Source organism: Acomys minous, assembly GCF_964271855.1.
Source record: "Acomys minous genome assembly, chromosome: 14".
Taxonomy (NCBI): domain Eukaryota; kingdom Metazoa; phylum Chordata; class Mammalia; order Rodentia; family Muridae; genus Acomys; species Acomys minous.
The window spans coordinates 48,431,794-48,459,760 of record NC_140496.1 but is presented as its reverse complement, the minus strand read 5'-3'; the positions used below and the strand labels follow the sequence as shown (position 1 = coordinate 48,459,760).

Sequence of the window (27,967 nt, the reverse complement as noted above, 5' to 3'; positions counted from 1 at the left end):
CTGGCAGCCTCTGCAGTAAGGGTATGCTGCCCTTGGAGGCAGACAGCCTGACACTCGAGCGGGGTCTTCTTTCTAGATGGTGCTCAGATAGGTGAACTAAGCAGTCATTTTCACCTGTGTCCTCTGTGTCCACGGCAGATCGCTTTCCCCCTTTTATCGACTCCCGTACCTGACATCTCACTGACACTGAAACCTCTCGAGTGTCTCCCGTGAGCTTGTATGTCTCTGCCATAAGGACATTTCCTGAACTTCTCAATTCAAGAGGCACAGAGACTTTTGGATGCCATATTGCATATCCAACATGATAGGCATAGACCATAACCATTTAAAATTAAGTAATGACAATTGCATGCTGGCGGGGGATAGGGGTAGGGTTGGGGTTGTTGCAGCTGGTTGGTAAAGCACTGGCCTTACAAGCATGGGGACTTGATCCCCAGAACCTGCATTTTAAAAGTAGCCACACGTACTTAGAGCCAGCACTGAAGGGGCAAAGCAAGGAGACCCCGGGGTTTGCTAATAAGCTACCCCAGCAAATCAGTGAGACCCGGGCTGGTGAGAGGCTGTCTTAAAGAAACAAGGTGGATGGCTCCTAAGGAACAGTTCCCAAGTTGACCTCTGGCCTTCACACACACACACGCACACGCACACGCACACGCACACACACACACACACACACACACAAATAATGTAAATTAATTAAAACTAAACACTCAGTCCTTCAGTCAGACTAGCCACATGTGGCTGTTGGCTACTGCCCAGGCCAGTGCAGTCAACACATTGTATCACTGCAGAAAGTTCTAGCGGAGGACACTGAAGAGGGATGCTTATTAGATAAACTATTTTTACAATTGTGTATTTTTAATATAATTTGTTTTACTTGTTATTTTAAAGTTTCACTTACCTATCATCCTTTATTTGTTTATGTGTATGAACAATGTATGCGCTGCCCCATGTGTTTTGTTTGGTTTGCTTTGGTTTTTTATTTTTTGAGCCAGGGTTTCTCTGGACTTGCTTTGTATGATTAGGCTGGCCTTGAACTCACAGAGATTGTTTGCCTCTGCCTCCTGAGTGTTGGAATTACAGGCCTGTGCCACTGCCTCCTGGCCTATGTTTTTATTGTATATTTATGATAGGGTCTTGGGAAGGTGGCAGAATGAGTAAAGTGTTTGCTGTGTAAGTAAGCGTCCACACTAAAAGGACCAGTAGGGCATCCCTAGAACTCCAACTCTGGCAGCGGGTAGAAAAAGGAGGATCTTGGGGAACTCAGTGGCCAGCCATACTAGCTGACATGGTATATAGATTTCAGCTCGGAAGGCTTTGACAAGGAGCAGATCATGCCTAACGTGGTACATTGGAAGACGTGGCCTGGCAGCAGGGTGTCCATTGGTGCATTGGGTGGTGAACGAGTGATCTGCGGGCATTCTGAATCCACAGACACTAACGAACACTGACTAGGGCTTTTTAAGTTGTCTTGCAAAGAACCCCAAGAACAGGAGAAATGACAAAATGCTCCTGTCACTTATCCAGTGATTCACACAGCCGATGTCAACCTGCTGCCTATGTGCTCTGTGCTGTGGCTTTAGACTGTGGGTTGCAAAAGCATGTGGGATTATGTGCCCAAATGTCTAGATTAGGGGAAATTGGCAATAATAAAGATTTCTAAACATGCAACAACCAAAAACCAACTCAAAAGTCAGCATAATAGAGGCTGTTGTGACGGCCCAGCAGATAAAAGCGCTCACTCTGTAAGCCTGGGACCCATGGTAAAAAGAAATGTGTCTTCTGACCTCTTACACATAATACCATAAACACACATAATAATAAGTAAAATAAGACTTAGAAAATAACCAATGTAGTAGTCCATGGTGCTTTTGTTAGCACCAACCAACGCTTTGCACACGGCTTTCCAGCTGCCGTGATTCTGAACACACAACTCGCTCTTTGCACCTTGCCTACCACCACACCACATAGCCCCATGCCAGCAAACACTGCCCAAGCCCCCATGCTCATGGTCAGGGCTATCATCTGCTATGAACTATAGGATTTTTATTGTACATTAAGTTTTCTGTACTTAATTACTAACAGTATTTTAATTATAGAAACTAAATTTTACTATTTTCTTCCTATCATTCCTTAGTATATAATTATTAAATCAGTATCTCTTTGAATTGTGTTGTATTCAAATGTTTGGTTTTAAAATTGCTGTTTGAGTTGTTGACATTTCATTAAAAAAGTCATAAAGTGAATTTTGATTTGGGATTAGAATATAATTTCCAGCCAGCCAATGGTAGCACACATCTTTAATCCTAGCACTCAGGGGGCAGAATCAAGCAAATCTCTGTGACTTCAAGGGCAGCCTGGTCCACAGACTGAGTTCCAGGGCAGCGAAGTCTACACAGAGAAACCCTGATTGATGCAAAAAAGAAAAAAAAAAAAAGGGCGGGGGGGGGGAGAGAGAGAAAAGAATTTCCAGTAATTTCTAAAATGACCATAAACATACCCTGCCATTCTCTACTACATATTTATGCAAAGTGATGGTCTTAGCATTCATGATTATAAAGTCCAAATACAATCAGCTCAAAAAAACATGGAAAATTTAACATCAAGTATTCAGATTTAATTTTTTATGTTAAAATAAGCAGCACATCCATTTTATTAGTATGCAAACTTGATTTTGTTTCTAAGCATAAGTAGAAAAACAGCTTAGGAAGTTCTGCTCTAGGCCTTGGCACAGCAGGAGTCTTCATACTGAGCTTCCTTTTTGTTTGTAAAAATAGAACTTGTTTTTAATGAAATTAAACTTAGGGCCTCTAGTGTGCTATGCAAACGCTGCACTCCTGAGACTCCTGAGCTATATAACCAGTGAAGAAGAGGAAAGGAGGAGGAGGTGGATGAGGAAGGAAGGAAGGAGGGAGAAGAAGAAGAAGAAGAAGAAGAAGAAGAAGAAGAAGAAGAAGAAGAAGAAGAAGAAGAAGAAGAAGAAGAAGAAGAAGAATAATAATCATCATCTTATTAGGTAGCCTTGTTTGGCCTCTAAACAACAATCCTCCTGCCTTATCCTCCCAAATACTGGAGTTGCAAGCACAGGCCACAGGCCCAGCTCAGTTCTGGACTCTAGTCTAGTGAAATGAGGTCACACCCTGAAAGGCTTCCTTAAGCAGTGTTGGAGCCTCTAGAGAACGCTTTCCTAGTTGGCTGCTGCTAGTGCCATCCAGCATATCTTAGAAATGGCGCCACCCCAACCCTCTTACCCACTCCTCAGCAAAATTCTACCATCCAGTGCTAAGCCTCTTTGTGTAGCTGCTGGATATGGCATCTTCTAACCCCTCTGCCTGTTAAGGCAGTTTTTCTGTTGCTGGAAACTTTAAACATGTTAAGAGTAGACACAGTGATATTTCTGGGCCCTGTATATCCCCTTTAAACTTCCGTGCTTGACAGTCTGGCTCACTCCTCTTTCTCCTGTTTCCATCCACGTTGCCTCTCTTGGGGATTATTTTGAAGCAAACTCCTGGGCTCTTATTTCACCACATCCCCAAGAGGTAAAGCATTCCAAGCATCACTGTCATTTCTCCTTACACATCTATACGTGAGGAGTTTCCCTGAAAGCACCTGAAACATTTGATGTTAGAAGTTCCAGGAATGCAAGGAACATAAAAATGGGACCCGTGATGTCACGAACAAAGACAAGAGATGACTATCCGGTTAATACTGGTCGGTGAGGTGCTCTGTGGGGTGGACATGGCTGGTACCCATTTTGCAAGCGTTCTTGGATCTTACAATAGTGTAAAAATGCTTAGACGGGCTGTGAATTCTCCTCCCCTGTGTTTGCTTCCAAACTTCTGACATTCTTTTCTCTGAGACTCTACTGTCTCATCCCTTCAGTATAGTTTGACCTAGAAGTGCACCTTGTAGCTGGGCAGTTGGCCAGCGAACTCCAGTGCTCTCTCCAGCTCCGGCTCCCTAGTGCTGGGATCACAAACACAAGCTGCCGTGTTCCCGTCGTGTGGGTGCTGCGGAGCTGAGCTTGGGTTCTCTTTGTGCATGGCGAATACTGGACCCACTGAGCCTTTCTCCAGGCTGCAACTTCCCCCGTCAGTTTTGTTTGAGTTCATTATGTTAAAAGTTGACTTTCTCTTCTTAAAAGTGATTTTAACCCTTCTGACAGTTCTTAGAAACAAGTACATCTTGAAATGAAATGGATAATTGTAATTCTGTCCAGTTTCAGAGAAGATAATTTTTACAGTAAAAGTTAAAATTCTAACATTGACAAACTTTCATTCCTCACATGAGTATATAAATGAATGCCTGTGTTCCCTCAAATTAAATTAGGACCAAATGCTCAGAAATGAACAATTGTCGCTTAAAAAGGCCCTTTGCACAGTTGTGGGAACAGCGTGAGCTCTTTATGCTTAAGGACAGAGACCCTGTTATCTTTTGTGACTCGTGAGCATCCTCACATTAATGCTAATTTGAGTTATGTATTGTTACTGAGACTAAAAGCTAGGTTCATTTTAAGTGTTAGATTTAAGCCTGCAGCAGTCTTTTACCTCAGAATTATTAGCCCTAAAAATGAAAAATTTGTAGAAAGTGTGTGTGTGTGTGTGCGTGCGTGTGTGTGTCTGTGTGAATATTTATGTGTGTGTGTGAATATTTATGTGTGTCTGTGTGAATATTTGTGTGTGTGTGTGTGTGTGTGTGTGTGTGTGTGTGTGTGTGTGTGAATATGTGTGTGTGTGCCATGTTCATTCCTTGGACTCTTGTTTTCTAACATTCTAGTAATTGCTGGCGATGGGAACTGTGCTGCTAACCGGCCACTGTTGGAGTGTTTGTGATAATTTATGGAGTTGATTATTCCGGCCTCAAGTGGAAGCTTAGGAGGAGGAATAGCACATGGTAAATCTGTGTCACGGTCCCTGGAGCAGCATTGCCGTAGGAGGCTCTGAGTTATGTGGGCCTCACCTCTTCTCCCCCCTAGCCCTCTCTGTGCTCCTCCCTCTCCTCCTCCTCATCCATTCAGATAATGTCTGTTCAGAAATCACAGGTCCCCTGGGAGGAGGGAAGAGAGGCCTGTGATAAGCACACTCGAAGCAAACCTTTCACCTTGCTGTCAAGGTGACAAATGCGTGTCCTTAAGGGAACACTGGAGGTTAAATCACCAGTGTTGCTCTCGCTTTATCTCTTTCTTCCTACTACCAAGCTCTCAGCCAGATTTGTAGCTACAGAATATCAGAAAGTTGGGCGACTCTTAACCTCTCTGTACCTTGTTCAGGGGGATGGTTTTATAAGCTAAAGGCACTAACTAAATTAGGTTTTGGTGCCTACATCATGAGAATTTGATTACAGGCCTTATGTCAGCACATTTTTAGTTTCCATTTCTTCAGAGGGAAAAGACTAAGGAAAGAAATGTTTACATTTTAAGAGACAGTGTTGACAAGTTTAAATCCAGTTGTAAGAAGATGAGCAAATATCTTCTTTCTAACATCACTATGTGCTAGAGGACGCACCATATCACATAAAGTGACCCCAAAACTTGTATTAATCCAAGGATCAGAATAGACATCGATTGATTCGTTCATTCATCTATTTATTTAAGAAAGAGTCTTTCATAGCTCGGCTAGCCTTGAACATAACCAAGGATATCTTTGAGCTTCTGATGCGCCCACCTTTGTACCTCCCTAATGCTTAGACTGTGGGCGTGTGCTGCCATGTCCGGGTAGTGCTGGGGACTCTGACCAGGGCTGTGTGTGTGCTGTGTGAATGTGACAACTGAGCCACACCCCAGCTCCTCTTCATCGCTCTTGCCCATTGTCTGTATAGCAGTTAGTGTAATGATGAAAGATTTATCGTGTCATATTTCTGTCTAAAGTCATTTAATGGATTTTTTTTTTTTTTGAGATAAATGTCGATACCATTTTACAGTTTGCAAAGTTCTGCCTGGCCTATTCCTTGTCCTCCTTCCCACGTTTGCCCCGTGCCACCTTCTTTTTGCCTATGACCTCTGTAATAGTTTCACCAGCTCATTGACTTAGTGAAGGGTCGAGCTGTGTGAGAGAGCATAACAGTAGCATTTGTAGTTTCATAATACAAGATATGTACGGCAGGTGATGTTATCACGGTTCAGCCATCACTATGGAGTGCTTGTGTAAACTAGCTGCTTATGGCATGAGTAGGCGCCTCATCTTTACAACCCAGTGGTCAAGTCTTTGATTGGAAAGTTGTGGGGTGGTGTATGAATATGGGGAAAAATGAAGAAAGAGGATTTGCAGTTGTTTAAAAGTGATAGTTGTGAGTTTCACTTAAGAGCTTTTGAGTAGACACTTGAAGCGGGTGAGAGAGCGAGCCACAGAAATACTGGGAAATCTGGGTTCAGGGAGCAACGAATGGAAAGTTGACAAATTCCATGACAGTTACTTTTCTTATCATTGTGACAAAATGGCTGATATAAAAAAACCGAGGTCAGGGAGAGATTTATTATTGCTCATGGCTTTAGAGAATTCAATATATTGACCTTGCCCTGCCCATTTCAGGCATGTGGTGGGGCAGAAGGCCAAGGCTGTGGAAGTGTGCAGCAGAGACTGTTCCCCGCACGGCTGACAGGACCAGATGCAGCGTCCAAGGTCACGCTAGCGTCCCATGCCCTCCATCCTCACCTTCTATTTCCCACCAGGAAACTCATGCATTGACTAAGTCTGAGCCCTCAGGATCCAGCCCTTTCCAATAGCCAGTCTGTTGTTGGCAGCCTGTCCCGCCCCCCTCCACCCCCTCCACCCCGCCCCCCTCGGCTCCTTCCACATTTAGATCAGAGCAGATACTGGGGGGGGGGGGGGCGGGGAGAGGCAGGGCAGGGAGATGGTAGAAGTGAATTCTAGTAGTGTGTCTTGGTCTGGGAAGGGTGCAGCTTTTCCATGGAGGCCTCGAGGCATGCTTCCACTTTTCCCCTGAGCTCTTCTGTCTCCTCATGGGCTCCAGTGCATGTATCATTTTCCAGACAGGTGCCTTCATTCTCCTGTGTAGACCAGGTCTCTTCTGGGATACTACCCTGCTCTTTCCAGTTCCTTGTTGGAATTTAGTTATCTGAGTAATTGTTTAGTGTCCACGCTACCACCAGGACCTAAGTTCTCTGGGTCCTGATGGAGCCTCCTTAACATCCCAGCATAGTCCCTCAGCATCATCAGCTGAGAAAGCAAATACGTCTGGGTTCTCCACAGGGCTGAGGAAATCTTTTAAACAACTTACCTTTTTTTTAGTATGAATAAAAGTATTTTGGATGGCCGGGCGTGGTGGCGCACGCCTTTAATCCCAGTACTCGGGAGGCAAGGCAGGCGGATCGCTGTGAGTTCAAGGCCAGCCTGGTCTACAAAACGAGTCCAGGACAGCCAAGGCTACACAGAGAGACCCTGTCTCGAAAAACCAAAAAAAAAAAAAAAAGTATTTTAGATGATTGCTCTCGGCTAGTTTTCTGAAATGCCTTACAGTTAATCTTTGCAGCTGACTCCAGTTGCTCTGTACTCGTGGACAGCCCCGTGCATTACCCACACCTTAAGCCCACACCAGTGTGCCGCCCTAGGGCCTGGGGAGTTCAGGCCTCTGCTTTCATCGCGTGGCTCCTGTACTGTGGTGCTTTCTTTTTTTTTTTTTGTTTTTTTGTTTTTTTGTTTTTTTTTGGTTTTTCGAGACAGGGTCTCTCTGTGTAGCCTTGGCTGTCCTGGATTCACTTTGTAGTCCAGGCTGGCCTCGAACTCACAGTGATCCACCTGCCTCTGCCTCCCGAGTGCTGGGATTAAAGGCATGCGCCACCACGCCCGGCCTGTGGTGCTTTCTAGCTGGGCTTTGACATCTCTCCTGCTCTGAGTTAATTGTCTTTTCCTCAGTTGCTACAAACCAGCCTGGGCTGCCCTCTGCCCACACATGGCGACACAAGCAGCCCGAAATGTAATGTGCCCAGCAGAGAGGCCCGCTTCCCTAATCTCCACGGACCTGAAGAGCCCCTTGTTAGAGATGGTGTGAAAGCAATGGTTCAGGGGTGGGGGGTGCTCGCACACCTTGAATTTTCCTCTGTATTTACACAATGCTCCGTGTCTCGCTGATTTTGAGCATCATGAATTGTGGCTCCCGAATCCATACCATTTCAAGCAGGGTATCATGTGTATTCATACTGCAAGTGGCTTGTGGCAGGTACTTCTAGTATACCTGAGAAACAAGCTCAAAGTGTTACATAAACATCCTGCTGATTCTTAATGAAGTTTTCTTAATGATGATTTATATATCCATGGCATCTTACGGGCTTCAGAGAACTTTACAGGTGTCTCCTCAGACAAGAGTGACACCGCTGCTTTCTATTTTCCAACATCCAATGCAGGATAGTATTTGATATGTAAGCTTGCTTTAACAACCTCCAGTTCACCCTGAGCATAAATTACAATCTAATGGGAGCCGGAGCCTAAAGTGAGGCAACAGTGCAAAGTGAAATGCGGAGACTAGGAAGCAGGGAAGGAGACAGATGTGAAATCTGACCCTGTAGTCCTCTGTCCCCTGGTTAGGGACACGAGCCTGACAGACTCATTAATCCCCTGCAGGCCACAATAATACACCATAGGACTTAGAGGAGGTTCATATGTGATTTTGATTATAAGGCGTCTGTAATTGATTAAATTATGTGAGCCCCGTTTTTAAAGGTGAGTGAGGAGATAAATGACACATGTGTTTAAATGACTCGTTTAAAATATCTGGAATTGACACTTTAAAGGACTGGTTGGTTGGTTGCTGTCTGAGGGAATCAGCTTATATAGAAAATATTGTTCTGTGGCACTCCTTGATGGGCAGAGTCTTGTGTATACATATAAAATAAAAATATACCCCAAAGCAAGCTGAGCCTGGTGGGGCACACCTTACAGCTCAGCATTCAGGAGGCAGAAGCTGGTGCGTCTCTGAGCTCAGGGCCACACAGAGAAACCCTGTCTAGAGAAACCAAAACACCATCCCCACTACCACGGCCAACACACACACACACACAAGATAGACTAGTATAAATAGTCCTTCAGTTTCCCTTCTAGTTAAACATGGTTGGGAGTTGAACATTTGCTTGTGTAAGAGATAAATACAGAGCATTTATTCTTTCTTTCTTTCTCTTCCTGTTCCTCTTCCTCCTCCTCCTCTTCTTCTTCTTTTCCGAGATAGGGTTTCTCTGTGTAGCCCTGGCTGTCCTGGACTCACTTTGTAGACCAAGCTGGCCTCAAACTCATAGAAATCTATCTCCCTCTGCCTCCTGAGTGCTGGGATTAAAGGTGTGTGCCACCACTGCCTGGGCTCTGAGTGTTCCTTGTGTGCCATGGAATTCAGGTAAACATGGGGGATAGAGTGGTGAGCAGCCAGATACAGGGTAGTCAGACAATGGATAAAATCACTGCATTAATAGTGAGATTCTCTGAAGGAAAGACACTCAATGATGGCAGGCTAGAAAGAGCTCAGTGTTCTTCTGCGTCTTCTCTCCTCCCTTCAGGCAGCTTCTGTGTGGGAAAGCGTCAGCCTTAGCTACTCCCCATGAAGCTGCGGCACAGGGTGAGTCACGTGGACTGTTGACAGTAGACTGACTGGTCCAGATTCGGTTAAGTGTGTTGATTTTCTTCAAAGTTTAGCTCCAGTCATATTACATAGGCTAAGCTGAAAAAAGCTACCATGTTAATAAAGTAGTAGTAACAACAACAACAACTTATAAAGGATAATTGTGCATTTTACAAATCATATTCATTTTTTCAGTTGTTCGCCATCTGGCGGGTGGCCTGGCTTTAGTGTCTGGCTGCTTGGTCCAGGTGCTGTTGCTTCCAGGCAGGAATGACGGATTCCAGGTCAAAAGTCCAGTTCCTCTCTCAGGGGCAGTTTAGAGCGCTTAGGGAGGCCTGCGCACTAGGCAAGATTCCCTGTGTCACACGGACCGGGCGATGGAAATGAGTTTTCCATCGGGTGGTATAGTTAGCTCTTGTAGAAGAGCTATCAGATGGCAGTGGAAACCTCACAAGCCTGTGATGCTGCCAAGAATGCAGCTGGAGGGCTGGGTGTGGTGGCGCAGGCCTTTAATCCCAGCACTTGGGAGACAGAGGCAGGTGCATCTCTGGAGTTCAAGCTAGCCAGGTCTACAAAGCTAGTCCAGGACAGACAGGACTATAAGAGAAACCCTGTCTGGGAGGGGGGGGGGGGGAGTGCTTTACTGGTGGTCAGCACTGAGCTAGTGGAAGGAATGGAGTGGGCGTCAGCGGCTGCCAAGGGCAGCTCCGTCATCACCGCCTGACCACCGACAGTCAAGCCCTGGGCGTCCAGTGTCAATTCTCCAGGGAGGGGAGCCCTCCCTTCCGCAGAATAAATGGAGGCTCAGTTGGTCATGGTGGAGGGATGGCTCAAGCACGAGAGAGAGCAAGCCAACCTGTATTTGTGAATCAGGGATTTATAAACCTCAAGCAGTAAGGAGAGGTTTGAGGGGGAAAGTGTCTGATTCGCTGGGGCTAGAGGTGTCAAGGCACTTGAATTACATGCACTGGTCCAGCGCCTTATTTACATGCAGTAGCACTGGGTCCTATTTCGAGAAGGAGAACACAGTACTTAATTATCCTATGGGTGGGGGAAGAACTCCCAGGTGTGATTAAAGGTCATTTGCTGAAGGCTAGGATCTCCTTAGCGTAGGGTGGGGTATTTCCAGAAATCTCCAGGTGCTTGCCGAGCAGGTTCTGTCTGGAAAGGGTCAGGCCTGCAATCTTCCCTGAGGTCTATGTGACTCCTTAGGGGATCTGGGATTTCCCCAGGACAGGCAAAGAGAAACCCCTGCTGAGAAAGGGAGTCTGTCACTATGGGCTAAGCTCAGTTGGCTCTCTGTAAAGAGCTGGGTTCCACATTGCATTTACTTCCTTTTGTTTTGTTGGCACTGAAACAAGTTCTCAGTGCAAAAGAAGTGGACATTTTTGTTATAAAAAATTGATACTTTATATATTTATGTATATAGACTATAAAGTGTGACCATTTATAAATCATATGCTTTAAAAGTACCTTGATAAGATAAAGCAAAATACTTTGTAGAAGATCACCCTGTCTCTTCTAGACAAGGTAACTGTATTCTATAATGTAATCTTTTTTTAAAGCTGTTTTTTAAAATTTTTAAGTATTTATTTATTTATTATACATACAGTATTCTGCCTGCATGTACTGCATGCCAGAAGAGGGCACCAGATCTCATTGTGGATGGTTGTGAGCCACCATGTGGTTGCTGGGTATTGAACTCATGACCTCTGGAAGAGCAGTCAGTGCTCTTAACCGCTGAGCCATGTCCCCGGCCCATATAATGTAATCTTTTTGTTAGCTGGATGGAATGGACATAAGAGATGCCTACAGAAGAACATCGTCCTCCAGCTCATAAGGCAGGTGTTAGAAATGTAGACGAAGTGCCCTGACTAAAGGCGACACAAATTCCAAGTGAAAATGCTCCTGGTCTGCAGCCGTGCTCTGCACACACAAAGTTCCAGGCGGCTGAATTACTCATTTTATTGTGTGAACTAGTTGAGGAGTCAGGGAAAAGGCGCCATTTACACTTAAACTGTTGCTTTCCTTCCCCCCTTTATCTTCACTTGACAAGCAAAATGAGCTTCATTTTACAAGTTATATTCCAGCAAGACAATGATGTGCCCTCCCTCTCCCCACACACAGTGTAGAAACTGATAACAATATAAGCCAATCACATTCTTCTTCTTCCTCCTCACTTTGTTTTTTAAATAATAGTCACTAAAGATAAAACCAGGAAACAACACTGAGGTCATTGTTTGTGCCAGCTTCACCCTGACGCACCTGTGCGAAGTTTAGAAAGTGTCTTTAAATAAACCTTTCTTCTCCTTTATCCATCCCCGAGTTCTGCTATGAAAACAGTTAGCACACAATTTTAAGACAGAGCAGGCTTTCTGAGGGAACCCGTATGATTCATTTTGCATCTTGTCCCTTTGGTGCCTGGGCTTTGGTTGTGTGCCAGGCACCATGCAAACACACAGAAGATGGCTGCAGCACAGCGCCTGCTGCTGCTGGAGAGCTCAGCCTTTCTGAGGTTCCAGAGAGGCTGGACACATTCCAGGGAGAAAACACAAGTACTTAGCCCTTGTGTTTAGTTTAGAGATGAAGAAAAGCTACAGATGCCATAACACCTTTGAAAGTATTTTTTTGCTTATTTGTTTTGGTTTTTTTCATATAGAGTTTCTCTGTGTAGCCTTGACTGTCCTGAACTCACTTTGTGGACCAGGCTGGCCTCGAACTCACAGCAATCCACTGCCTCTGCCTCCTGAGTGCTGGGATTAAAGGCAAGCGCCACCATGCCCGGCCAAAAATATTTTTAAAAAATATTTAATTATTATTATACAGTGCTCTATCTGCCTTCATGTATACCTGCTTGCCAGAACAGGGCATCAGATGACATTATAGGTGGTTGTGAGCCACCATGTGTTTGCTGGGAATTGAACTCAAGAACTATGGAAGAGCAATCAGTGCTCTTAACCTCCGAGTCATCTCCCCAGCCCCCAGAAATATTTTTTTGATGTTGAGATTCAAAGGTATATTTGAACTACTCAAGTTTTGACTCGTTCTCTACAAATGTGCAGACTTAGGGGCCCAAGGATTAAGAGTTTAAGGGGCTGACGTCTTGGGTGAGACTCTGATTCCCACCCTTGATAAACAGCACAGCTGTGGACAACCTTCTCAGCGTCTCCTGGTGCAGATCCTGTCCATAGGTGAGCGGAGCCGTGTTGCCCGTCCCTAGAGAGTGTTGGGAGGTTAAATATGAAATTGGGCAGGCATGTAGGAACTCTATGTCTGCTTCCCTTTCATTCCAGAAACCCCTGCTTCTGCTCTACCTGCGTTTTAATCTTATGGGATGATTCCGGAAGCTTTAGAATTCCATTTGCGGATTGGCACAGGTTTCATTTGGCCTGGTAGTTGGAAATTTGGGAAAAGGTTTTTAGGTATGCTGCCTTTAATTGGCACTCTGATGCGGGAGGAAAACATTAGGTTTAGGATCAGAATATCATGGTCATTTAAAAAAAAGAGTTATTTATTTATTATTATGTATACGGTGCTCTGCCTGCATGTACACCTGTAGGCCAGAAGAGGGCATCAGATCACATTACAGATGGTTGTGAACCACTATGTGGTTGCTGGGAATTGAACTCAGGACTCTTGGAAGAGCAGGAGGCACTCTTAACTGCTGAACCATCTCTCCACCCCCTCATGGTCATTTCTTGACACTACACTAACTTCAGGACTATACACAGGTCATATTAAATGCTGGGCCTTGTTGGCTCATCTGTGATGTGAGCCGCGTTACAGTATGTCACCCAGCCAGCCTTGCTGGGTTACTGTGAGAAGCAGATGAAATCTCTATGTGAGATACTCCATAACTACCAGAGAAATTTAAAGGTGAGTGACTTGTCATTCTCAGATGCGCCATGTGTACCCTGCTCCCACTGGAAGGCTCAGGGTAGCATGTTAGATTAACACAGCAATGGCTATCTCTTCCTCTGAGCCCCTACTAATAGATAAATGATTTGGTGTCTAGCTCTAGGATAAAGCTGGTCCCACTGTGAGGTCTCAGACACTCGTAAAGAGCTCCTGCAAACCCTCCTGGGACAGTTGCTCTGTCTCTCAGCTTCTTGGCTGTTATTAGAGTGTCAGTTAATATAGCATAGCATAACTGTTTAGCAGTTAGTTCACACGTGTGGTATTTGTGCCACTTTAAAGGAATTAGTTAAAGAAAGTTTACCTTTTAACTCAGTTTTACAAATTCTAATAATTGCTTGTAGTTATGTAACAAACACAGTGGTCAACACGTGGAACATTCCAGCACCTTCACAGCTTCTTCATGCTCAGAGTCTCCTCTCCCACCAGCCCCTCTCACTGGTCCTCTTTCTGCCCTTCAGTTTTGACCTTTCTGGAACTGGGTCATATATAAGGTAGGTTTTTCGGTTGAACGAATGACCCGTGTTTTTAATATGCTTTTTGTTTTCATTGTTTCAGATTTTAAGGTTGCTTTGTTTTTACATTACATATTTCTTGGGAAGGGGCGTGGCAAATATGTGGAGGTCACAGGATAGCTTGCAGGAATTGGTTCTCACCTCACCAGGTGCTTGTGGAAATCCAGCTCAGGTCCTCGGGCGGTTGGCAACCCCTTTGACTGCCAAGCTAGCTGGCTGGCTTCAGTTCAGGGTTTTGAGTCAAACCTTCCCTGTGTGGCCTGGGCTAGCCTCTAACTCATCTTACAACCTCTGCCTTCCAAGTCCTGAGGTGACAGCTGTATGCGCCATAACACATGGTTTTAGTGTACCATTTACCCTCACGTTTCTCTCCCCCTCTGTCTTTCTCTCTCTGTGTCTCTGTCTCTGTGTCTCTCTGTCTGTCTGTCTGTCTGTCTGTCTGTCTCTGTCTCTGTCTCTGTCTCTGTCTCTGTCTCTGTCTCTGTCTCTCTCTCTCTCTCTCTCTCTCTCTCTCTCTCTCTGTGTGTGTGTGTGTGTGTGTGTGTGTGTGTGTGTGTGCACGAGTGCTAGAGTGAATATGTGGAGGTCAGAAGACAACTGGCAGGAACTGGTCCTCTCCGCCTGGTTGGTTCTGGGGACTGAACTTGGCGCCTTCCCCCACTGAGCGTCTCATCAATACTTCAGGTGCCATTTTAAACAGCGTTCTTTGTGTTTGAACGTAAATGCTTTCCTGTCTCTAAAAGATTTTTCTGTATAAAAGTAGAGGAATTGTCAAAAGTTTATTTTTGGAGCATGCTTTTCTTTCATTGAGAAATACTAGTTTACTCCAGTGGTTCTTAGCCTTCCTAATGCTACAACCCTTTAATTCAGTTCCTCATGTTATGGTGTCCCCCCCCCCCCCACACACATAAAGTTATTTTTGTTGCTAGTTAACGGTAGCAATAAACTGTAATGTCACTACCATTATAATATCAATGTCTAATATGCTACCCCAAAGGGGTCATGGCCCATAGGTTGAGAACCATTGGTTTATTGGTTAATTTGCTTTCTTATTTGTTGGCCTTTTGAGACGTTTTGCTGGAATTACAGGTGTGTCCACCACGGAGGACTCCATGGCTACAGTACCCGAGAGTGCCCAACATTCCAGAATCATGCCTGTACACGATCATTAAGATTCCCTTTCTCTGTGTGTCCTATACACCAGAAGTGGTTGAATTACCATTTAAAATACATGTTTTATGTATTAGCTTAAAATTTGAATTGCAAAAGTAGGAAAGAGTCTATATGAAAATGCCTTTATTCCCAATCTTTTAGCTCAGAGCTTTTGTCTTTTGCTAATAATAATTAGATCCTTTAAGGATTTATGAATGGGCCTGGAATTTCCACACACATGCCTTCGTTGCTGCAATAACATACTGAACATGGTGCCTTATGTTCTAAAATAAAGAGTACAATAGAAATTAATGCCACCAACCTGGGTGTCACTCCAATAAGGCTCAAAGTGGTGGTGGTATTAGTGGATCAAAGCACTGTGTCCTCTATATGATGCTTCTGTGGGGGAAGGAAAAAAACAAAAGACAAACAAACAAAACAAAACCAAAGACTTAAGATCTCCCATACAAAGATGGGTGTGGGGGCCCATGCTTTTAATCCCAGCACTCAGGAGGCAGAGGCAGGCAGATCGCTGTGAGTTTGAGGCCAGCCTGGCCTACAATGGGAGTCCAGGACAGCCAGGGGTATACAGGGAAACCCTGCCTCAAAAAACCTAAAAACAAACAAACAAATAACAAGAGTGTCCATTCATCTGCTTTGGGGGAAATACTCATATTTTTTCTCTCCCATAAGAAGATGGCAAATAGAAAGATGATGGTCTTGGTTTTCATATTGAGTAACAAAGTCCTGTCTTTTTCATCTCTTTGCTCTGCTGTAGTCAACTGTTGCTCTCTTATTCTCATGCGTGGTGACTTCATGGTAGCAAATGTGGCTGCTGTGTCTTTAAGCAGCGCATCACTATTTACCACCAAGTATGGAGACAAGGCTTCACCAGTCAGACTGTAAGCCTTGCCGCTCTGAAAGGAAGGGCTTCCCCTACAGAAGTGTTAGAGCCTGTTCTGGCTCCCGCAGGGGGAGGTTTTCCTCTGAATGTTCTGGCTCTGCTCTGAGAGGCATCCTGGCATCGGGAGCCAAGGACCACCCCAAAGTCACAGCACACAACAAACCTCACACAAGAGATGTATTGAGAGGGAAAACTGGAGGGTGTGGCTGCCTCTGCTCAGGTGTGAAGCAGCAAGGAAGTGAGCAGGGGGTGGGGCTTAGATAGGATTCCTGGGGGGGGGGGGTTGGGTGGGGTGGGGAGTGGCTTTCCAGGGTAGAGATTTTTGTTTTGTTTTGTTTTGTTTTTCGAGACAGGGTCTCTCTGTGTTAGCCTTGGCTGTCCTGGACTCACTTTGTAGACCAGGCTGGCCTCGAACTCACAGCGATCCACCTGCCTCTGCCTCCCGAGTGCTGGGATTAAAGGTGTGCGCCACCACGCCCGGCCCAGGGTAGAGATTTCTAGGGTGAGGATCTGTGGGAATTCAGTTCCTGAGCATGGGCATTGGTGGGCTTTAGAGTGGTTTCTGTGACAAGCTCAGGGATTGGTAAGTTTTCCTGTTCAGGGATTGGTAAGTTTTCCTGTTCAGGGATTGGTGGGTTTTCTTCTCCCTTTCATTCTGCACAAACAGCACTCTAGAAGGCTCTCAGAGGCCTTCCTAGTGTTAGGTAAGAGTTGAATCCAAGGGTCATTGTTGCCAAAGGAAAGGAAGGGGGAAGTTGGGTGTCTGCTGCCTTGATGATGGTGGTGGGTGTCACAGGTGATTGCATGTGTCCAAACCCATCAACTTTTACACATTAAATATGTGACATTCTTTGAGTATCAATTACACCTCCACCAATATATATATACCCTCCCCCCAAGTAGTGAAACTGTACTGGAAAGAGGATTGGAGCTAAAATGTCTATGCCATATTCAGTTTTAGTGATAGTTTCGTGCTTGCATGCCCTGGGTTTTCCTGATCAGATTTGCAGGGAAAATAGTAGGTGGAAAGGGACTATCATCAACGATTATGCGGGGTAGGTATGAGAGACCCGAATAGCACAGCAAAGGCATGAAGGGCAGTCCTAGGAAATGGCCCCGCGCAATGTCTGCAGTTTGTAAATCAAGTTCTCTGGCAGCTCACTAGAGTAATCAACAGGACACCCACTGGGTGCTGTCCATGGCAAAGAGGGGCCCACAGCTTCAAGGGGCCTGCCTGCTTTCCCCTGAAAGCTGCCAGTGAAGAGCTTGTGGATCAGAACACGGCACTTCAGCCTTCCGTGGACCACAGTAAGCAGATGCAGGGCCTAAGGTAGAAGTGGGAGATTCGCTCACATAGTAGGTATTGACAGGAGTCTGTAAGGCAAATTCTTAAAGCAAAAGAAAACCTCTAGCTTAGATGCTTCAAATCCCAGTAAGTACTGAAACTCTTATTCAGAATTTATTCTGTAAATCTATGTGCGTGACTTAATTACTGATTTCTTAGCTTCCTCTACCTAGTGTTCAAAGATTAAAGGTTGAGGGATTATTGAATGCTGACTACTTGACTCAAAGTGGTCTTCTAGTTCTGCTGAACTGTTTGCGGCACAGCAGTCGCCAGTGTTTCCGTGACGTGGCTGTTTGTTTCCTCAAGAACCTCCTTTACTCTAAGAGGTGCCTTGAAATATGTACATGCATGGCACGGTAGCTTTGGGGGAAAAGACACACTTTTCTTCCCCAAATTTATTTGTCTCCAGATTCACAAGTTTAGGTATCTTCTTGAAGAATGTAAAATACATGAACAAAATTCTGCATTGTTTCAGAAGTGACACTGACAAGGAGCCACGCAGCTCTTTCTTCTCCCTCTGGGTTGCATAGAGTTAAGAACAAATTAGTGAAGATGATGAACTAATTGCTCATAACTTGAATATATAAGATTTGGAGCATTTGTCTAATTAGAAGCAGAACAAAATTGCATATGATAGGTAGATAAGAAGATACAGACAGATTAAAAAGAATTCTTCTTCTCTGTTTTCTTCCCCCTCAAATAATCCTTAATTCTTCATTGTCTTCAAGTTACTTCTGTCCTTGAGAAATGTGTGTTTGAATAACCCCCCCCCCCCAACACACACACCATGGATGAAACTGACAGCATTTTCCTCATTTGTTTTCTGTCTGTAATCTAACTCTCCAATCTCACTGAAGCCTTTTTCACCATTGCTCTGGCTCTTAGTTATGGCATCACGCAAAGAACAGGTGCCCTCAGTAAAGGTCATTCTTCGGTTACCAGTTCATTTTAGAATGATCAGAGGAACGGGAGCAAGGGAGGGGGAATGGACAGACGAGGACACAGAGAACGGTCAGGACTCCTTGGCATCACCAGGTGTGGTGGTGTGCCTGTTACCACAGCACTAGGAGGCAGAGGCAGGAGTTTGAAGCTATCCTGGGCAGCGTTGTAAAACCCTGTCTCAAAGAAAGACGGAGAGAGAGGGAAGTCTCTCAGATCATGAATAACATAAGATGAATGCAGACCCAGACAATGGATCTAGAAAGAGGAAGTGGTATTCTGAAAATCTGAAAAGGTTAGAAATAAAGTCTCTACATAGAAACAGAAAACTAACATCAGGCAGGGAGGCTTACTGCAGAGGCAAGATGCAGCTTCAGGCAGACGATTGTTAATGAGTGATGCTGTGCTGACCACACTTCCTTACTTTCCAGCATTTCTGTAAGGTGCTGTCTAGTAGCAGGAGTTTTCACAGGTTAGATAAGATAGATATGACCCAAAAGACGATCCCAGGCTGCTTTCTGTGAAACACGGAGAGAAAACTGTCAATAACCTAACCTTCTGCAGAGTGCCCCATGGCCTCCCATTTATCGTTAAAGTGATGGCTCTGTCAGTGCATCCTCTACCAAGCAATTACGGGCCTCAAATTAATTCAGTAAAGAAGAAACATGAATGAAGGTGATTTTTTATCTTTAATACACAAACAAGTCTTAAGATTAAGAAGAAATAAAGACACCTGGGTGTGATGGCGCACACTTGTCATCCCAGCACTCTGGGAGGCAGAGGCAGGTGGATCCCTGTGAGTTCAAGGCCAGCCTTGTCTACAAAGTGAGTGAGTCCAGGACAGCCTAGGCTACGCAGAGAAACCCTATCTTGAAGAAGAAGAAGAGGAAGAAGAAGAAGAAGAGGAGGAGGAAGAAGAAGAGGAAGAGGAAGAAGAAGAGGGAGGAGGAGGAGGAGGAAGAGGAAGAGGAAAAGAAGGAACAAATAAATACCTATTCCCATAGAAAAATGTCAGATGTTTCAAGTTGATTATTTGCAGGAAAATGACCATGGGCAAGTAGAAAACCTATAACAAATGTCCATAGAAGTCAGTAACTACGTTTCCATCTTTGGGATTCTAAAGCTCAGATTCACAAGACCCATAGACAATGAATAGATGTAGAAATATTGGGTGCGCAGTCTTTAGTTATGAATTGAGTGTAAAATATCCCCCACAGGCCTCTGTTTTGAAAGTTTGGCTTCAGAGCAGATGTTGGCATTACTTGAAGACTTTTAGGCATTGATCTGGCCGCTGGGGTAGGCCTTTGGAGGTCAGTGTGCATCCCCAGGCTGGGTCTGTCTCACTGTTCCCTTCATATGAGGGTCGAGCCAACCCTGATGCTAAGAGTGGAGTTGTACTGGTAGCCATGCTTTCCCTGCAGGGTGAATGTGATGCTGTAGCCAGTGTGGACTTCTGCACTCAAGTTGTCTATGCTGGGCATTTTCACCACAGGCATAAGTTAATTACATAGAAAATTGGTACCAAGAAATAGAGTTATTGCTGTGATGAACCTAAACATTAAGGTTATAGGTTTTTGCAGCTATCTTACAGATTGTGGAAAAATTGGAGCTACAAGCTAAAGTAGACTTATAGTGTTGTGAGCTGAGAATAACGGGCCATTCTAGTGAGATTTCAGAGGACCAGGGTGTCACCAGTAATGCAGGCGGTGAAGGCCTGGTTCAGAAGGTTCCGCCTGCTTCTGCCTCCCAAGTGCTGAGATTAAAGATGTGTGCCACCACACCATGCCTATTTTTTGCTTTTTTGTTGTTGTTGTTGTTTTTAAATCTGTCAACACCTGCGATTCTTGTTTTCCATCCCTTGCATGTGTTTCTCCTGGTGCCAGGAAACCAGATGGGCCATGAACCGACCATGCTTCCGTCTGACCTGTCCTGCCCCCACCCCTACCCCTAGCCCCACCCCCACCCCCAGCTACTTACTGCACAACCTGAAGCAGCCGTCCTGCTCCTCACTTTTGATGCCACCACCGGTTGCTGTTATTAACATGTCCCCTGGCACTCTCCTCTACAACACTTGTCCTTGCTCCAGGCAGGATCCCCGTGACCTCCACTTTCTTGGGGCCCCTGGTGGTTTTCGGTCACTTCTGTCTGAAACCCTTGGTGGTCCTAAGCCTTATCGATCCCTCACCCCTTGCAGCTTGTTTCCCTCCTCATTTCCATGAGCCCTTGGGGACCCCATCTGTGTCTCCCGCGGCTCCTCAGCTTTCTTCGTGAGCTCTCTGCTCTGTGCGACACCTCTGCATGCCAGAACATCCCTGTGCTTGCTTGTGATCTTGGCTCCTTTCCTGTAGCTGGTATTGCTCTCGGCCTTTTGTGAACTATCACATGCTTCTGCTACGCGTTGGCATCTTTAGCTCTGGCTCTTCCCCTACATGGCAGACTTGAATATCAGAATGCCCCTTTAGTTATCACTGCCATATTAAATTAACATTTCAAGCTTGCCATATGCAAAGTAGAGATGTTGATTTCCCCTCTCTCGGTTTCTCCTTTGTGTGTCTTTTTTCAACTGATGGCTCTACCATATCTGGATTTGAGAGTGCTGCTTGGTTGCTTCTTTTCCTCCCCCTCCCCCCAACCCCCTCCCCCGTGCCCCCACATGTACTCCACCAGGTCATCTGTTGGGCACCTTCATTGAGTTGATCATCTCTTCATCTCCGTTCACAGTCAGTGTCCAAATCAAAGATGCCTTTAACTCTAGCTTGTTGGCGTCAGTTCCATTCTCTGAAACAGCCGCCCTGCTTCTATACTGATCTCCTAAAATCCTGACTCAGCACACAGGCCAATCTCTGCAGAATTTAACCCTTATAGGGTACGGTGAGACTCTCAACTCTCTTCCAGTTTTTAAACTTACATTGTCTTTGTTGTTGTTGCCCTCAGGCTAGTATCTAGATTCTTGATAGCAACCAGCAGCGAGCGCCCTGTTGTCTCCCTGCCTCCCTCTGGCTGCGTCACACCACGTCTCCCACCCCAACACACAGCCACACAGGCCTGTTGTTTCCTCAAAGCTTCTCCACTGCGATGTTGCCTCGGTCTGGCTCAGTTTCTTTAGATCTTCATGAGTTTGTCTTCTCTTTGTCAGTCAGATGTCAGTTCCTGTGTTAGCTTCTCGGCAGCTAGTACATTCTGCCACCTCTGCCTGCCTTCATGTCTTGTCACAATCAAAAGGTGTCTTGTAGCTGGGCGTGGTCACACACACACCTATAATGTCAGCACTCAGTGAGGCAGAGGCCAGCAGACCTCTGTGAGTTCGAGTCCAGCCTGGTCTACAAAGCGAGTCCAGGATAGCCAGGGCTACACAGAGAAACACTCACTGTCTTGAAAACCAAAATCAAAAAGGTGTCTTGTGCATCCCACCATACTCTGTCAGTGTCTGAGAGGGTAGGGCCCTTGTGTGGCACTTCCTCTCCCATATCCTTGCTACGTACACTGAGTGTACAGCCTATTGTACCCTAAATATCTGTAGAGCAAATGAGGCATTTTCCAGGGTTCAGCTAGAATAGCTTTCTGGGGTTGGGAGGCTTCCCAGGTGTTTTTCCTTTGGCTACATGGCTTTTTTATGTCTCCCTCTCTCTCTCTCTTTTTTTCCCTCTCTTTCTCCTTCTTCAAGATACTTGTCTATTGTCTCCATCTTTAAACCTCATCTCATCTTCTATATCTTTGATATCACCACAGTTTCTTCTCTGAACTCTAATGATGGCAGCATGCTTTGGTCCATAGCCTGTTTCCCATTACAACAAATTAGCGGGCATCCTGATCACCAGTCCAGTGCTTGTCTCTTTTTCTTACAACAGCCGCCCCGCTGTTGGTAGAAGGCAGATCTACTCTAGCATCCTCTTTGGTGTTTCTGGCTGTCACGATCTTGGGTTTTTTTTTTTTTCTGACTTCTTTTGTGGTAAAGAGTCTCTTTGATACTTCTTTAGTATCTTAAACCACAAGAAAAAAAAACTCAACAAAATATTTTAACTGTAATGGATTTCTTGTATTTGGCACCTCCGTGTGTGTGTGTTTGTGTGTTCACCTACACAGGTGTCTGTAACAGGTGCCCACTCTCTAAGTGCACTTTGTTCTGTCCTGATTTCTATTTCATTGTCACAGTAAGCGTCAACTTGTAGGAAATAGACTCATGACAAGAGACTTAGGCATTTTTCATTATGCAGTAGAATCTTCTCCTCACTTCCCCCACCAGCATTGACTGTCTACGTGTACATGTACGTGTCCACATATTTTCAGGAATTTCAGGGTAATCTTAAGAAGTTTGTGTTCTGGTCAGGTCACATTGCAGAAAATCCGATGCTGTGTCAAGAACTTTCCTTGTTATTGTTTTGTCTGGTTTTTCCTTCAGTTTAGTTCCCTCCCTGGAGAGTGTGTCTTCTGCCCCTGCTTTAAGGACACCAGGCTTGCTCACTGTAATGTGATTGTGTTGGCTCTGTTTCTTAACAATTAAACTTTATTATACAACCCAGCTAGCTTCCACAAGAGGGGAAAAAAGGTTAAAGGGAAAAAAGAATGAACGTTCTGGTATCCGTTCCATGGGACGGGTCCCTAGGTGTCTTTGGTCTGCACGCTGGTCCTGCCTGTTCACTGATCCTCTTCCCGATCCACTTGCTCTCAAGCCCTGTCTGACCCTGCTGCTCCTCTCTGTCCTCTCCGTCTGCCTGTCTGTCATGTGCAAGGGGCGGTCTCCCTCTCCCATTGAGGGTCGATTAAAAACACAATAGTCCAGGTGGACTCCCCAGGTCCACTTCCTGAATTCCAGGCCCAGTATCCGTGGTGTGTCCAAGGGCAAAGCCCTCCAAGACTGCTTTTGTTGGACTCTCACGCCCAACTCGGGAAAGGGGGGTCGCCATGAGAGACCACTCGAGGCACAACACACTGATGCAAAAGCAAAGGTTTATTGTTATTGCTGACGCGTCAGGGTCCCTCAGCCCTCGGGAGGTGAAGGACCCCGAGTAGCTGTTACAGACTAGTTTTTAAGGGTAAAAACTGCAAAGCACGTGGGGTTCCTTATCAAGCTTAAACCATATGGACATTGGCAGTGGGAGACTTCTTGTGGGGACTTGGGTGTGGGTCCCTAGGGTGGTTACTAGAACCCATATGGGACTTCTGATATAGGGAGCTCGCATGTAGCTATTCTGGGAACTAGGGTGGAACTCTGAGGCTAGTAGTAACGAGAACTGGGAGAAGCCTCTGGGCAGGGCAAGCAAGCGTCTTACATTTTATAATTTTACAATTTCTCACTTTCACCTGTGACAAAGCTTATAATCCTTCCCACATGATTGCCTTGGCATCCTGGTGCAGATTAGTTTTGGTTTTGTTTTTGTTTTTTTCACATAGTGTTCATCTGTGTAGCTCAAGCTGGCCTGGAACTCACTCTGTAGACCAGGCTGGCTTCAAACTCACAGAGGTCCCCCTGCCTCTCTGCCTCCTGAGTGCTGGCTGATGTAGTCTTTTATTTGCTTTTCAGCAACTCACAGAGCTGACGTATCGACACTGCTTCAGTATGAGGACAAGGACAGCCCTGTGGGTTGACCCTGAGTGGGGCTTCAACTTTGGGCACATGGGAAGTGCATCAAAAGTCCACCACAGAACCGGGGTGTGAGGGAAAGTTCCCAGCTTCCCAACTCTCCCTGATGCAGACCAGACCATACACCTGTATTCAAGTTGAAGGATGTGGTTCCATAGTCAAGACAAGAGAACTTACCTGTGATTGGCTGTATGCACTGTGGGGCTGTGTGTAACGCTGGCTGTGATTGGCTGTGTGCACTCCAGGACTGTGTGTAACGCTGGCTGTGGTCAGCTGTATGCACTACAGGACTGTGTGTAACACTGGCTGTGGTCAGCTGTATGCACTGCAGGACTGTGTGTAACACTGGCTGTGGTCAGCTGTATGCACTGCAGGACTGTTTGTAACGCTGGCTGTGGTCAGCTGTATGCACTATGGGGCTGTGTGTAACACTGGCTGTGGTCAGCTGTATGCACTACAGGACTGTGTGTAACGCTGGCTGTGGTCAGCTGTATGCACTATGGGGCTGTGTGTAACACTGGCTGTGGTCAGCTGTATGCACTGCAGGGCTGTGTGTAACACTGGCTGTGGTCAGCTGTATGCACTACAGGACTGTGTAACACTGGCTGTGGTCAGCTGTATGCACTCCAGGGCTATGTATAACATTGGCTGTGGTCAGCTGTATGCACTATGGGGCTGTGTGTAACACTGGCTGTGGTCAACTGTATGCACTTCAGGGCTGTGTGTAACATTGGCTGTGGTCAGCTGTATGCACTGCAGGACTGTGTGTATCATTGGCTGTCGTCAGCTGTATGCACTATCAGGACTGTGTGTAACACTGACTGTGGTCAACTGTATGCACTGCAGGGCTGTGTGTAACATTGGCTGTGGTCAGCTGTATGCACTGCAGGGCTGTGTGTAACGCTGGCTGTGGTCAGCTGTATGCACTATCAGGACTGTGTGTAGTTCTGGCTGTGGTCAGGTGTATGCACTGCAGGGCTGTATGTAACATTGACTGTGGTCAGCTTTATGCACTACAGGACTGTGTATAATGCCGGCTGTGGTCAGGTGTATGCACTGCAGGACTGTGTGTAACATTGGCTGTGCTCAGCTGTATGCACTGCAGGGCTGTGTGTAACGCTGGCTGTGGTCAGCTGTATGCACTACAGGACTGTGTGTTACACTGGCTGTGGTCACTGACTTATCTTCTGAAATCCCTGGTAGCTTTGCTTCGGCTTATGCTTGTAAAGTTGGAACAAATTCCCAAATGTCTGAAAACTTTTCTGACATTATTTTGGTTGACAAATAGTGGCCTTGCTTCAAAATGAGTATTATTTAATCCACAGTAAACCATCCTTTAGTTCTTACATCAGTCTTGACTTTATTAAAGTCAAAAGTAATGTTTAGGGAGGATAAAATCATAAATATGATTCATAAATACTTAAAACAACAACAACAGCACTCCTGGTTGAATAGAAATCCCACTTAGAATTGTAGTTTATCATTTAAAGAAAAACTTCTGGGATTAAGGGTAAACCGGTTTTAGAAAAGAAATCAAATATTATAGAATTTGAAAACCTAATTTAGCATATATCAGATTAATGCCCTGTAAACTCTCTGAGTCTGAATTCAGCTGGCACTGCATCTGACTTAATTCTCCTGTTTATTTTCTTCTTTTTCTTTGGTTATTTGTGTCTAAATCTCAGTTACTCTTTCTTTTATGGGTTTAAACATTTAGTAGTGATTTAGTAAGGGGCTTATTCCTCCCTACCACTTCTTTTTCCTAGCAAAATTTTGAGGAAGTAGCAGTCAGGAATTCTTCTGTGTGAAATCACTTCTTTTGTGGTATATACGCAACACCACAGTTTTACCAATATACATATTTTTTACTTGCAAATAAGCAAAGATTTAAAATTTTATACATAAACAACAAAGTTGATAAAGGCATTTTTATATATTTGTATCCTAATGTGCTTTTTGTTTTGTTTTAAAAATATGCTGCAGTTGATTGAAATAAATTTGATTTTGACTTGTGCCACACAACTGTAATTCCTTCCAACATATGTCACTATGCAGTATGTTTAAGGCGATGTCAGCAACAATTCTTCCTTTATTTAGAGTAATGTAATCTTAAACTATCAACCTTCTCTCCGTTCATGAGCTTCCGACTCTCATGCCATAATGCACAAAATAATTCATTTTCGTCGGGCTTTTGGTGAAATGTCCATCACAGGAGAGGAGGTTTGTATTTAAATGCACACCATCCAGTGAAATAGACCTTACTTTTCATATCCCTGCGTCGTCCTGTTTTCCGAGCCTTGTGAGTGACTTTGGCTTAGTCAGTTTTCCCTTTGTTTAAAATGTAATATAACAGACCCTGTGTGTGGTCCCGGAGTTGAGGCAGACAGTGATGCACTGGGGAGTGTGTCACACGATACCAGAATCTACCTAACCTTAGTAATGCTCTCCCAGCGGATGTGAAAAGGCACCTGCTGCAGGGTGAGATGGAGGCTGTAGAACGTTCTGTGATGAGAGTGATCCACGAATCACACACAGCGAAAAGCATGTTCAGTCTCTCAAACTCACAGGCCGTTTTGGCTTACGTCTTTCTATGAAAGTCCATATTGATTTTTATGAATGCTAAGTTCTAAAAGGTTCAAGTTGAGCAAACAATAGGGGGGGGAAAAGAAAACAATAAAATCACAAATGGCATATGAAATTATTTACAAGTGTGGAGTGGAAAATTCAAGGTAGAAAATGCATAGAAATATTGACTAACCAAAGTGATAACATTCTAGGGAGGAATTCAAGCCGTGCAATGCACATGCACTGATTTTTGACTTCTCGTCATTAGTCACTTCATTTTGAACATGGGGTATGTTTGTTAGCTGGAAGGAGCTCAGTGGTTAAGAGCACTGGCTGCTCTAGCAAAGGACTTTGAGCCATCCCCAAGGCAGTGGAATTGACCTTTGGTACTAAGCCGACCAGCGTTTGCTGTCAACTCTGATGAGATTTTCTCGTGATGCAGAGTAATGGTGGCCCAGTCCCGATGCAAGGATTCCTGCATTTATTGAGGTCTTTTATATGTTTTTGGATAAACATTATCTTCATTATATGTAACATTTTAAATGAGATTTTTAGATTTGTTTATACTTTAGAGTTAGGAGTGACCCCAACATTTTAGCGAGTGTTGGGTTGGGTGACTAGTCATGCAGTAAACTGTCTCAGTCATTTTGTTCATTTTGGGAGCTGCTAACCTGCACTTCCGGTTCACTCAGGAATTAAGTCTTATACCTTCTCCAGTCTCTGAGGGCTGTTGAAGACCAGATAGTTTAGTCTTACAATCAGGTTTACTTGGTTAGGTGCTGGGGACAGGCTATATGGCCAATGTTCAGCCATCTTGTCAGAGCCTAGGTTCTTATTTCTCCAGAAGTCTGCCATTTACCAGACACCAGCCGACCCTGTTGTGGTTCAGCAGTTAGACTAAAGGTAAGATTTAGATGGAGCCACCCTGTTGTAGTTTAACAGTTAGATTAGATAAAGATAGCAAAATATTCAGTGTGGCAGAATGTTGTGACCTGCTTGGAATTCCTCGCATTTTGAGATAGCCTACAGCTGGGTTGCCATAGCAGTATGCTTCCCTGCCCTATGCCTTATAAAAACTCTGTGAAATTTCTCAATAAACGGAGTTTGGTCAGAATCCAGACTTGCCCCCTTCTTCATGTCGTGTGTTCTGTCCCTGTACAGAAAAATTTTCCTCCTGAGTGTTAGTCGAACCCCGGCGGGCCGGGGCAGTTAGGGGATAAGATCTTTTTAGATCAAGATAAAGGAGTTAAGTTAATAGAGATGAGATATGATAGATACTGAATTTCATTCAGAAATTTAGACCCAACAAGACAGGAAAGATGTTTACTTCAAGTTTGACAAATACAAATAGCCAAATCACTATGTATGTAACATTTATAGAACTCATCATGATTGTCACATGGTTCTCCCCTACTGCATGTAGTTTGTTTTATGCATGTGTAATAAAACAAATGTATATTAAAAAAAAGAATTAAGAGTGACCAAACCTA

General features: G+C 44.8%; 1 protein-coding gene across 5 annotated transcripts in view; it reads left to right on the top strand.

Moving 5' to 3' along the window:
- The window catches only part of SLC10A7 (solute carrier family 10 member 7), a 229,376-nt gene that overhangs the window by 87,857 nt on the left and 113,552 nt on the right, over nt 1-27,967 (top strand). Inside the window, exon 6 of one of the 5 annotated variants that reach the window (XM_084757536.1) lies at nt 6,528-7,239. The exons of the other annotated variants lie outside the window; for them this stretch is intronic. Within the exon in view, the coding sequence (XP_084613662.1) occupies nt 6,528-6,683 (156 nt within the window). The 3' untranslated portion in view covers nt 6,684-7,239. Of the gene's footprint in view, nt 1-6,527; nt 7,240-27,967 lie in introns of those variants that run through there. 5 annotated transcript variants of the gene reach the window in all.